The sequence below is a fragment of the Gopherus evgoodei genome, chromosome 2 (genome assembly GCF_007399415.2).
Source record: "Gopherus evgoodei ecotype Sinaloan lineage chromosome 2, rGopEvg1_v1.p, whole genome shotgun sequence".
Classification (NCBI taxonomy): Eukaryota; Metazoa; Chordata; order Testudines; family Testudinidae; genus Gopherus; species Gopherus evgoodei.
In genome coordinates this window covers 130,416,263-130,429,785 of record NC_044323.1, presented here as the reverse complement: position 1 = coordinate 130,429,785, position 13,523 = coordinate 130,416,263, and the positions used below count along the sequence as shown (strand labels likewise).

General features: G+C 39.6%; 1 protein-coding gene across 2 annotated transcripts in view; it reads left to right on the top strand.

Annotated features, from left to right (window-relative positions):
* SEMA5A (semaphorin 5A) overlaps positions 1-13,523 on the top strand; it is a 620,036-nt gene that overhangs the window by 238,298 nt on the left and 368,215 nt on the right. For both annotated transcript variants that reach the window (XM_030551691.1, XM_030551692.1), the window contains exon 4: positions 1,115-1,160. In XM_030551691.1, coding sequence (XP_030407551.1) covers positions 1,115-1,160 — 46 coding nt within the window. The remainder of the gene's footprint in view (positions 1-1,114; positions 1,161-13,523) is intronic.

The following is a 13,523-nucleotide window of genomic DNA, read 5'->3' as shown; positions in this document are numbered from 1 at the left end:
AGGGTGTAGCATTATTTGGTTCATTCAGGGATGTGGAATTATTAAATTCTGCATCCTTCTAAGTAGGAGTTCTAGAATTAAGATATTAGGGTGTGGGTAATAGAATTGACTTGTGAAGGTACAACAATATTAACTAAACAAGTATAGTTCTGGGGAGTGATGGCAGCATAGATATACAGACAGTCCTTGACTTCATGATGTTCGACTTACAATAAACAGCACTTACAACGTTTCTGAATTTACTCCCTGATTCGACTTACAATTGGTTTAGACTTTACAATGCTTGGCCCTGCAATGGAGTGGATTGTGGTTCCAAGTTACGACGTTTTGACTTATTACGCAATTTTCATGAACCAATTGTGCCATGAGTCCAAGAATGCCTGTATCTCATTTATGCTAGAAAATGTAGTCTTTGTACAAGCACATGCTGGAAATTTTCAAACTCTGTATTCAGTCATACAAATTCATCTTCTTGACAACTCTATCTCATATTTTCCAGTGATTTCATACACAGTGACTTACAATCATGTCTTTATCTTGTTCCATTTCCAATTCCCATCAAATTCAATGGGAGTTTTAGGTAGTAACACATGGCAAGGTAAAGCCCTTAGCTTTTACTAAACAGTAGATAAATGGGAAATGCTTTAGCAACTCAGCAAATAAAATAAAACACATAGGCACACATATTTGTTCTTGTTTAATTTCATAAGAAGTTGACTGAGTTTATGTTTTCATTTTAAACATTACTTTAGGTTAAAAGCATAGAGTGAAAATATTTTTTGAAGTGAAAATTTCAGTCCTTATATTGGTGGTCACAACTCCACTGACTTAAAAAATGTGATGTCTGTTTGTCATAGCACTTCAATTCACCTGGCTTTGTGCATACTCAGCAGTTTTGAAAAAAAGGCTATAGGGGCCCAAAATTAGAAGTAAGTTTTGAAATGTCCCTTAAAGCCTAAGGACTCTCTCTGAGTCAGTGGCAGAGTTCAGAATAGAAACCAAGAACTCTGAATTCCAGGCCCTGTTCTAACCACATAACGTTGTAGTAAGTTATTGCTTTACTGCTATTTAAAGGACTAGTAAGAATTTTCTTTCTTTTTTTTCTTCACCCTAGAAACCACCTCTTCAGGTTACATCTTGAAGATCTGTCTCTAATCCAGGTACGTGCAATATATTTTTCTGTCTATCTCAATTAGTTCCTGGTTTTGATGTGGTGAAATAGATGTTTCAAAGCTGTTAATCAAGATATTCAGATGCTTCAGCAGACTGAATGGCTATTTTTGTCATCTTTGTTGCCCCTCATTATGTAAATCACATTACTCATTTTAATTCCAGATTAGCCTTTGTCCTGGGCCATACAGTCCTGCTGTTATCTCACTATCTACTGTGATTTTTTATGAGTTAATGCTTACAAAATGGAAGATGGGGAGAGAAATGGTTGTTGTACTGTAGAAGTGGTCTTACTTGCAACTGAGTACCCTGCTATGGTTTTGTTGTGAAACTCTCTTAAGAATACATTACCCCTGTTATTAGAGCTTGAAATCCAATTCTTCAGGCTTCAAGAAAAGATTAGAAAAAAACTCAGATTAATTAATTTCGCCCCTGAACTTTGTAAGGACATAGGAGGCTTCCACACTCAGAATTTGTCATGTATCTCAGCCTTATATTCACACTGGCCTCTGAATCCCTTTTCTTTTTACAGCAATACTGTAGTATTCTTACCATGCGCACACTGCCAAAAACAAAAGAATTTCTCATCCTTTTTGAGTTCTTGGCTCTAAAAATTGTTTTACTGACTTTGATTTAAATTGGCTCTGAGTTACGGTATGGAAATACAAAATAGGAATTTGTAGTTTTTGACACCTTTGTTGTTTTTGTTTGTTACTGTTTTATGTTGAATTCCCTGGCTATTATTGCATAATACAATCTTGTATTTCTAAATATGAAAAAATGTCAGTTAATTAGAGTGAGTCTGGCCTTGTGGTTTGTGGAGCCCCAAGATTTTGTACGTGTACAAATTAGGCCAAGAAATGCCTTGCCCTATGGTCCCACAATAGTAGAGGCAAAAGATTAAGCAATCTAGTGAGCTGCCACGATTACAGCATCCCTCAAAGTAGTGTTCTTGTTCTTAAGGTTGGACATCAATTGCACTATCACAGTTTTAATATTATCTACTTTGAATCCAGGTTAACTACTTTCACCTAAAGATTTTCAATTTATATTTCACTTCCTAAAATATTGTTCAGTTTTTCAATATTGAGATTCTTCTTGACCCAAGGCACTAAAATGGATCTGAAGCAGCCATTAGCATTTCATAGAATCCTAGAAGATTAGAGTTGGAAGAGACTTCAGGACCGCTAATCCAAACCTCTGCTCAAAGCAGGACCAACTCCAACTAAATCATCCCAGCCAGGGCTTTGTCAAGCCGGGCCTTAAAAACCTCTAAGATTCCATCACCTCCCTAGGTAACCCATTCCAGTGCTTCACCACTCTCTTAGTGAAAAAGTTTTTCCTAATATCCAACCTAGACCTTCTCCCCTGCAACTTGAGACCATTGCTCCTTGTTCTGTCATCTGCCACCACTGAGAATAGCCTAGCTCCATCCTCTTTGGATCCCCCACCCCCTTCAGGTAGTTGAAGGCTGCTATCAAATCCCCCCTCACTCTTCTCTTCTGCAAACTAAATAACCCCAGTTCCCTCAGCATCTCATCATAAGTCATGTGCCCCAGCCCCCTAATCATTTTTTGTTGCTCTGCACTGGACTCTCTCCAATTTGTCCACATCTTTTCTGTAGTGGGGGTCCCAAAACTGGAAGCAATACTCCATATGTAACCTCACCAATGCTGAATAGAAGGGAATAATCACTCCCCTCAATCTGCTGGCAGTGCTCCTACTAATGCAGCCCAATATGCCATTAGCCTTCTTGGCAACAAGGGTACATTGCTGCCTCATATCCAGCTTCTTGTCCACTATACTTCCCAGGTCCTTTTCTCCAGAACTTCTGCAGAAGGTCCCCCAGGACTCTGCACTTGTCCTCGTTGAACCTCATCCGATTTCTTTTGGCCCAATCCTCCAATTTGTGTAGGTAACTCTGGACCCTATCCCTACCTCCAGCGTATCTACCTCTCTCTCTAGCTTAGTATCCTCTGCGAACTTTCTGAGGGTGCAAATCATCTCATCATCCAGATCATTAATGAAGATGTTGAAAAAAAACAAACAGCCCCAGGACTGACCCTTGGGGCATGCCGCTTCATACCAGCTGCCAATGAGATATCAAGTAGTTGATCACTATTCGCTGAGACCGATGATCTAGCCAGCTTTCTATCCACCTTATGGTCCATTCCTCTAATCCATACTTTTTAACTTGCTGGCAAGAATACTGTGGGACACCATATTAAATGCTTTGCTAAAATCAAGGTATATCACGTCCACCACTTTCCCCATATCCACAGAGCCAGTTACCTCATCATAGAAGGCAATCAGATTGGTCAGGCATGACTTGCCCTTGGTGAATTCATGTTGATTTTTCCTGATCACCCTCCTCTCCTCCAAGTGCTTCAAAATGGATTCCTTGAGGATCTGCTCCATGATCTTTCTGGGGACTGAGGTGAGGCTGACCGATTTGTAGTTCCCCAGATTCTCCTCCTTCCCTTTTTAAAATATGGGCACTATATTTGCCTTTTTCAGTAGTCTGAGACCTCCCCTGATCACCACGAGTTTTCAAAGATAATGGCCAATGGCTCTGCAATCACATCAGCCGACTCCCTCAGAACCCTCAGATGCATTGCGTCCGGCCACGTGGACTTTTCTAAATAGTGCTTAACCTGTTCTTCCACCATTGAGGGCTGCTCACCCTTGCCCAGTGCAGCAGTCTGGGAGCTGACCTTGTCTGTGAAGATTGAAGCAAAAAAAGCATTTAGTATTTCAGCTTTTTCCACATCATCTGTCACTAGGTTGCCTCCCCTATTCAGTAAGGGACCCCCACTTTCTATGACCTTCTTGTTGCTAACATACTTGTAGAAACCCTTCTTCTTACCCTTCATATCCCCTGCTAGCTGCAACTCCAAATGTGCTTTGGGCTCACTGATTACACCCCTGCATGCTCAAGGAATATCTTTATACTTCTCCCTAGTCATCTGTCCGAGTTTCCACTTCTTGTAAGCTTCCTTTTTGTGTTTAAGCTCCGCGAAGATTTCTCTGTTAAGCCAAGCTGGCTGCTTGCCATATTTGCTATTCTTTCTGCATATTGGGATGTTTTATTCCTGCGCCTTCAATAAGGCTTCTTTAAAATACAGTCAGCTCCCCTGGACTCCTTTCCCCCCTCATATTAGCCTCCCAGGGGATCCTGCCCATCAGTTCCCTGAGGGAGTCAAAGTCTGCTTTTCTGAAGTCCAGGGTCCGTATTCTGCTGCTCTCCTTTCTTCCTTGGTACGTCCACATCTCGAATACTGTGTACAGGTGTGGTCTCCTTACCTCAAAAAAGATATACTGGCACTAGAAAAGGTTCAGAAAAGGGCAACTAAAATGATTAGGGGTTTGGAGAGGGTCCCATATGAGGAAAGATTAAAGAGACTAGGACTCTTCAGCTTGGAAAAGAGGAGACTAAGGGGGGATATGATAGAGGTATATAAAATCATGAGTGATGTGGAGAAAGTGGATAAGGAAAAGTTATTTACTTATTCCCATAATACAAGAACTAGGGGTCATCAAATGAAATTAATAGGCAGAAGGTTTAAAACAAATAAAAGGAAGTTCTTCTTCATACAGCGCATAGTCAACTTGTGGAACTCCTTACCTGAAGAGGTTGTGAAGGCTAGGACTATAACAATGTTTAAAAGGGAACTGGATAAATTCATGGTGGTTAAGTCCATAAATGGCTATTAGCCAGGATGGGTAAGGAATGATGTCCCTAGCCTCTGTTTGTCAGAGGATGGAGATGGATGACAGGAGAGTAATCACTTGATCATTGCCTGTTAGGTTCATTCCCTCTGGGGCACCTGGCATTGACCACTGTCAGTAGACAGATACTGGACTAAATGGACCCTTGGTCTGACCCGGTACGGCCGTTCTTATGTTCTTTTGTCAGGATCCTGAATTCAGCAACCTTATGATTACTGTTGACCAGGTTGCCACCCACTTCTACTTCCCCTACCAATTATTCCCTATTTGTAAGCAGCAGGTCAAGAGGAGCATGGTCCCTAGTTCGTTCCTCCAGCATTTGCAAGAGGAAGTTTTCCCCAACACTCTCTAAAAACGTCCTGAATTGTCTGCGCACTGCTGTATTGCTCTCCCAGCAGATGTCAGGATGATTGAAGTCCCCTATGAGAATCAGGGCCTGTGATCTGGAAACTTCTGTTAGTTGTCTGAAAAAAAGCCTCCTCTATCGCCTCCTCCTGTTCTGGTGGACTATAGTAGATACCTATCAGAACATCCCCTGTGTTGATCTCACCTCATAGACTCTTGTTTATTTTGTCAGTGTGTAGATTCAAGTTCACAATTTGCCACCGACAGAGATCATGGCTCCAAACAAGATATAGCTGTTTCTAATGTGTCCGAGATCTATAGATTATAGGAGTATCTCAATTTCCACTGAATATTTTTTTTAATTACTGTTGGGGGGAAGGGGGAAACAGAACAAAGAAGACCAGCACAGAAATCCGTGTATATATTATATTAAGTTCCTGATTTACAGGGCTGAGCAGAAGCCCTTCAGTCCCAGAGTCCTTTGAAATTCTGTGTTGTTGTGGTGTTTTATCCAAAGTCCAAAACTTTCCCTAGTACTTTCTAGGTCACCATTTCTGCAGCCTTTGACAATGCTTCCTCCACTCCACTTCCATGTCTTTTTAGAGTGACCATATTTCCAAACAAAGAAACAGAACACATGGCCATTTTCTCCCATCATCACCTCCTTCAATTTTTTCTCGCTCTCAGCATACCTTTTCCATTTCCAACTTTTTTTTTTTACTCTTAAAATCCACCACAATAGCTTGCATTTACTCCATATTCTCTTCTTTTCTTTCCCTTTTTGTTCTCTTCTTTCCCTCTGTTAATATCCCCTCCCCTGTCATTCCTGGTTCATTACTGACATAAAAAAAAAATCAGGACAGTTTCTGTCCCAAAGATCTGCTCTTAAAGGCATGTAGATGCTCCTGTTCATTGAGACATTCCCTATAGCAGCAGTTCAAGATCAGCCATGGGGTTGCTGAAGTCCTAGTTTCCATATAAGTAGCCAGAACACAAGGAGTGTCCCTTAAATGCCAGTGAACTGGGAGATCTGGTCACCTTAATGTTTATGTATGAAAACAATGTTATCTACTGATGTCATATACAGTAACTCCTCACTTAAAGCTGTCCCAGTTAACATTGTTTTGTTGTTATGTTGCTGATCAGTTAGGGAACATGCTCATTTAAATTTATGAAATGCTCCCTTCTAACGTCGTTTGGCACCCGCCTGCTTTGTCCACTGCTTGCAGGAAGAGCAGCCCATTGCAGTTAGCTGGTGGAGGCCTGTAACCAAGGTGGACCGGCAGCTCCCCTATCAGCTGCCCGCGCCCCTAAGTTCCCTGTGCTGCAGCTGCCCAGCAGGCTATCAATTGCTGGGCAGTTCAGCTGTCCCTCCCCACACTGCCATGTGCTGCTCCTGCCCTCTGCCTTGGAGCTGCTCCCAGAGACTCCTGCTGGCTGTGCAGGGGGAGGAGGGGGGCGGGGCTAAAGTCAAGGTGTCCCCTTCCCCCCTGCTCCTGCACCCTGCTTACCCTTCTCCATATAGAGCAGGGAGGGGACACAGATGGAGAGAAACAGAGAGCGCTTGGGGCAGCAGCTGCTGTATCAACTTCCTGATCCACTTAAAAAGACAATGCACTTAAGAGTGGGTCAGCTTCCTTAAAGGGGCAGTCTGCATCTCTCTCTCTCTCCCCCACACACAAGGTGTGTGTCTGTCTCTGTCTGCTATGCTGTCTCCCCTCCCCCGTGTTCATGCTGCCTTGTGTGAGAAGCTACATTAACAACGTGTTAACCCTTGAGGGCTCAGTTGAGTGCTAGTTTATCATTTAGCAGCAAGGCATTTCCTGGGAAATATCCTCCCTCTTCCACCAACTGACTTCACCACCTCAACCAAGCTTCACAATCATCATAGCTGTGAATAACATTACATTGTTTCTTTAAAACATATACTCTGTGTGTGTATATATAATATATAGTTTTTTGTCTGGTGAAAAAAAATTCCCTGGAACTTAACCCCCCCTATTTACATTAATTCTTATGGGGAAATGGGATTCGCTTAACATCGTTTTGCTTAAAGTCGCATTTTCCAGGAACATAACTACAACATTAAGCGAGGAGTTACTGTATTCGTTTGGAAATGTTAAGCGATAGAAGGGGTCTCCTGAAGTCTTATCAGAAAACTTTAGTAATAAGAGAAATGCAAACTGTTCTCACTGAAACTTAGAATAACACGAAACTTGCCAACTTATGTTATGAACACAAAACTGACATCATGTGTGCCTGATGTTCATAAGTTTTTCAAGTGACCTTGGACCCAGTTTCAAGCATATCTGGGCTACTTTATGTTTGCACTTTAAAATCACATTATTGTAAATCCCAAGAGTTAAAAAATCATGAGATTATCTGTCTTAAAAATAATATATTTTGGGGTTTTTTTGTTTTGTTTTTTGTTTTAATTTCAGGCTTTAATGGTTCATGTTTTCAAGCTTCCCTCTTCAGTCATGAGAGCTAGAATCTTAAAAAAAGAAAGAAAGAAAGAAACCTAAGACTTTCACATAATCAAATGAGTACAGGTTAAAATACTCTTATGGTGGCAGGCGGGGGGGGGCACAAAATTCAAAATCAAAGAATGAAACTGTAAGTGACTGAACATTTTGAAGCTTTACATAATGGCAGAAGAAATTTTCTCCTAACCTGTAAATTTTACATCTTTGCTTTCACAGTATTGTTGTTGTCATAATAATGACATAAAAACTTCAATTTAATTTTTCTTCCTGCTTTGATCACTTTGATTACTTTACAAGAAACAACCTTTGTAAAAATATGCATCTGGTTTACAGCTAATAATCTACATTTTCACATCTGGAAGAGGATATATACAGTAATATCTAGCAGTAGGAAGCCTGCACTGTAGCACACTAAGAACACAAAGGGGATGGAGACAATCCAGCCCAGAGATCTATTGTTCCATTATTTTGGAAAATTGCTCAAGATCTATCTTTATGTTGTCACTTTTCTGAGGGAAGAGGAAAATAGCTGAATCTTCCTCACTCACAAGAGATACTACAGGCATCAGCACAGAGATGAATGTTCCAATTCACCACGTGTTTCACCAGTTTCTGAACAGATTGTTATAGCTTTGTTTATTTTGTGAGAATTGGCTCAAAGTTTTTGTTTGTTTTTTCAGCCTAAACTAACTTGTCAATTTATTTTGACCTACTAGTTGGAAGTGTTTATCTGAGAATCTGGTAAAGAGTAGAGAGTGCTGAGATTTAGATCTTGATCCTTAAGGCTAATGCATATAAATAACTGTGTATGTGCCTGCGTATTCCCAAAAGCTTCAGTGGGACTACGCATGTGCTTTGCTTTGCAGGACTAGACCCTTAGGTAGGATCACACATTGTTATCCCGAATATCCAGAGTTTCAGACAATGGGCAGGTCTACACTTAAAACCCTGCAATGGCACTTCAGTGAAAATGCTACTATGCTGATGGGAGAGCTTCTGCTGTCGGGCTAGTTAATCCACCTCTGTGAGAGGCAGTAGCTACATCGACTGGAGAAGCCCTCCCATTGACATAGTGCTGTGTATGCCAAGGGTTAGGTTGGTATAACTGTGTTGCTCAGGGTTGTGGATTTTTCACACCCCCGAGCAGTGTAGTTATACCAATGTAACATTGTAGTGTAGTGCATAATAGCCATTTAGCAACAGCAAGATAATAATTGGAATTCTTGGTTTTAAATTTGTCTTTAAACTTTTAAAATAGAAATTTTGTCATTACAAAGTGCCATTTTATAGTAAGAATAATTATGGTATTTTCAAAATCATTAATACAGTAAAATAACTACACCCTGCTGCATGCAATTGCCTAATAACTTTGCAAAGGATACATTCACATTTATTGGTTAAAAAGAAATATTCTGTATTGATTAGAGAGACTTACTCGGGAAATCTTTATACAGGGTGCATTCTATTTATTGGCCCTTATTAAAAACTCCATTTGAAATGTAGATCTCCACAGAGGACATGAAAAGCAGGTTAACGTTTATCAAAAAGATAGCACTTCCATTAGAGAGCCCTAGCCTCTTGTAAAAGTGATAGTTAGAGTTAGATTACAAGAGACAAGATGTGTATCTAAACATAAGATAGGGTGTTATCTAGTAAGTTGTCATCACTCATTGCTGGCACATTGAAAATTCCATCCAATGTCATGGTTCTGTGCTCTGTCCTTTAGAGGAAAGTCCTATTGTTTGGGTTAGCAACTTTACTATGAAAATGTCTATAGTGAACCAGCATTTGACATGTCTCAGCAGTTATCTTTGTGAAGGGGATAAAGATAAGTTAAAAAGGCTGAAAGCCCTTTAATCTCCTGCCAGGGAAGCATATAAGTAAAATAAGTTCAAAGCTGACTCTTGGAACAACGAATGTATGGTGATTATGGATTAGGAAAAAAAGCCCTACAAGGCACTATACTTCTACCCTGATATAACACAACCCGATATAACATGAATTCAGATATAATGCAGTAAAGCAGTGCTCCAGAGGGGAGAGGCTGCACACTCCGGTGGATCAAAGCAAATTCGATACAGTGTGGTTTCACCTATAACGCGGTAAGATTTTTTGGCTCCCAAGGACAGTATTATATCGAGGTAGAGGTGTAGTTGTAGGATGAGTATTTCACTCCTCAGAATAGGACATGAAGTTTATAGGCCTCATTATTATAAAGGTTACTATACTGTACCCCTTTAAAAACAATTTTAACCCTTGTGGAATTTTATCCTTAAAGGTAAAAACTTTTAGCAAAGAAATCTACTGGACATCATATCTATCTATCTACTGTGTATATATACTGACTGTATATATAGCTGTCCATCTAGGCAGCACTAAGTCAGTTTACTGGGTATTTTTCACATATTTTTGAAAAGTTCTAAATGCACATAACTGTGCAAGTAATAATACAGGTTAGAAGTCAAGAGGGGATGTTAGTAAGGAATGTCTTGACTATATAACTATATTTTTCAAGAGAGTTCATTTTAAAAATAAATGAAGATGGGTGCCTCTGTTGAACTCACAGATCTGTGGGTATTCACCATCAAATTGCTGTGTGTTCATTTGCAAAAGTCATAAAGATGTTCTCCTTTAACTGGTTGTGAGACTGAACAGAGGACACAAACATTTGTAACTATTATCAACATTTTCTGTTGGATCTGTTGAAAGTGGAATACAGCAAATGGCTTGCAAAATTTTACGATGTTTGTGACATGTAGATATACCTAAATATATATGACCTATAAAGCTATAAATGACTTGAGATCTACCTACCTGAGAAACTGCCTCTCTCATCCTTATGGCAGGGCATTATCTTTGAATGACCCTCAGTTTTGGAATCCACCACCTCTAATCTGAATAACCCAGATTTGCTGACCACAAGGCCTGTCTATTCAGGGTTGCCAGTTCTCACTATTTTATCATGAGTGTCATGATATGTTTATTAAGGTCACACCTCCTAGACTTATGCGTCCTGAATAGCTCAGTGTTCATTTTTTTAAAAGTAAGGTTTTAACCCTCGTGATGGTTTGGAAACGTGACCCTAATGTATCCTAAAGTCTGAAAAGATGCATGGCAAATAAAAACTATTCATTTTTTTAAACCTCATTGGGTTAAAAACAATGTTGTGATTTTGGAAGACTGAATCAAGATTTTAGAATGCTGGGATTGATGATACTGGCATTTCGAGAGGCAGAGGCCAGACTGGGCCGATGTCTGTGGGAAGGGATGTTGTGTGGGAGGGGAACTGCTTTAGAGGCTAACTGTTATTGTAGTGGACTGCTGCTGGGTTTTGTTTTCACTGACTGTATTTTTAAAGCTTGGCAGAAGCTCTTAGAGCATAGGAAAAGTTCATTTTTGAATGGATTGATAATAAAATAGTAATTAATACCTACAGTTTAGATTAAATGGTGACGTTTACTGAATTTTAGTATTTTGGGGATGTAGTCCTGAAGTTTTTACACAGTATTAACCAAGGCAGAAATTCCATTGAAATTAAGGTCTTCAGGATTGGAGTCTTCGTTTTTGCAAGTAGAGTAAATGCATGCCTGTATAGCTTGAAATAGTTGACAAATAGAAAAATTCTTATAGAGAATATCATTCTTTAAGAATACAGTGTTTCTAGTGCTCTGCTGCTACCTTAGTTTATTCGTTGGTGTCAGCATTTTGTGAGGGCAGTAGGAAGAAAAAGAAAGCAGGGCATCATTTGTCATTTATTCACTCGATCTGTCATAGATTTGTGCCAGTACTGAAATGTACACAAGTACATTTCTAAACAGATGAGTCTGAACACATCCATTTATCCAAGAGAAGTTTAGCTTTTTTTATTCCTGTTTCACATGGTCAGGTTGTACTTGCTTTTGGTTTACATAAATTTTCCATGCTTGTTTTGGTAATGCAGAAGGTAAAATCGGTACTGAAATTTTTCACTTCACCTACAGTAAAGTTTAGTTTTTCTTTTTTTTTTTAAATGTAAGGTACTTGTACTTAAGGTCCAAGATAAAGTGGATGTCAAGGTCACCTGGACATACAAGGTTTAGTTTGGTGTAAAACTTAGAAAAAAAGTAAAATCAGTACAGTATACACACAAAAAGGGCCTGATTGGTTTTACAGAGGTGTAACTCAACTGACTTCACAGGATTTATGTTTAAGTTACACTTGTATAAGTGAGGGTCATCCAGCCGCATGCTATTGCATTCAATATAAATAAATGTGTCTGAAGCCAATTTTCAAACTGTCTGTATCTTTTTTGTTTGTTTTTTTAAAGAAAGTAGCACTAATACTTACATCTTCACTGGGTTGTGTTATACTGATGTGGCTGTGGTATAGCAGCAATGATAAGCAGGCATTAATTAAAAAAAAAATCTGAGCAATAGCGCTGCTCTTCTCCAATTACCCAGAAGACTTATTTTTTTTAAAAAATAACAAATAGCTTATTTTCATTGCATCTGCAACAGAGCCACATTGTTTGTGAACAAAGCGGTACCTGTTCTCACACTTGGGCCATCCTTTGACAAGTGGGCTCTTTATTAAAAAAGTGTACTAGTCAGTGAAGATAGTGAGAAAAGAGCAGAAAATATTCATGTCTTGGTTGAAAGCAGGTCCCCTGCTCCCTTAACACAATATGCTAGTGTGGAGTGGTTACTAGAGCAGTAGCTTATGCGCTTGTGTCACTCTGCCCTTATGCCCCAATGGTGTGACTATTAATGAACCTTTTAGAGATACTGACATGGAACTATATTGTACATGCTTGCCTTCAATTTTTTTTTATGGGCACTGATCCTATTCTGTACATCCTGCTGATCATTTTAAAAAAGGGCCTTTATTTTCCAATCTTGTACAACTCTAGTAGATAAATTAATATTTACACTTTCAGGTGCTTCCAATCATAGAAGATTCATGCAACAGGTGCTTCTACCGGCATTGAACAAGCCCTGTCCAGAACTGTAATTTTGACCAGAGATGGGCATAGGTGCTGGAACCAGGGGTGCAGGGGATGTTACAGCACCCCTTGACTTGAAGTGGTTTCCATTATATACAGGGTTTACAGTTTGGTTCAGTGGCTCTCAGCACCTCCACAATAAACATGTTCCAGCACCCCTGGAGATAGGAAGCCAGGCCTTGATCTAAACTAGTGATGCTGAGTTCTTCAGAGTTTAATTAAAATATCCTCATCCAGATCTTTTGAGGACATTCTCCCTCCACTTTTCCCCCACCACTCCTCCTTGTTTTGAGGAGGCTTCCTCCGGTGTTGCCATCAGCTTTGGGAGCAAATCACTTCACCCATCCGTAATGGTAATACAATATGATGAGATACTGTCAGATGCTCTAAATCATGTCAAAATATGAAACTCATTTTGTTTCTTAAAACTGAAAATCTGTCTGTGATTTAAAATGTTATATATTGAATGTATGAATGCGATTCCTATAATCATTCAACAGCAACTGTTTTTTAAGAATTATTTGAAGGCAGACAAGGTGAAAACATATTTTATTTAAATAATGCACAGAGAGGTCACAATGTTATCAAAAGCATCTACATTATTTCTTGTTGTTATTTGCTTCATATTTGAGCAATACCAGGTCCAAGCTGGTAACTAAGCTTGGAGGTTTTTCATGCTAACCCCCATATTTTGGACGCTAAGGTCCAAATCTGGGACTAGAGTTTTGACATGGTGTGCAGTGGTGAGATAGAATCCAGAAGCCAGTAGGAATATTATATTTTTCTTTTCTCTGCTAGGGGCTTTTTAGCAG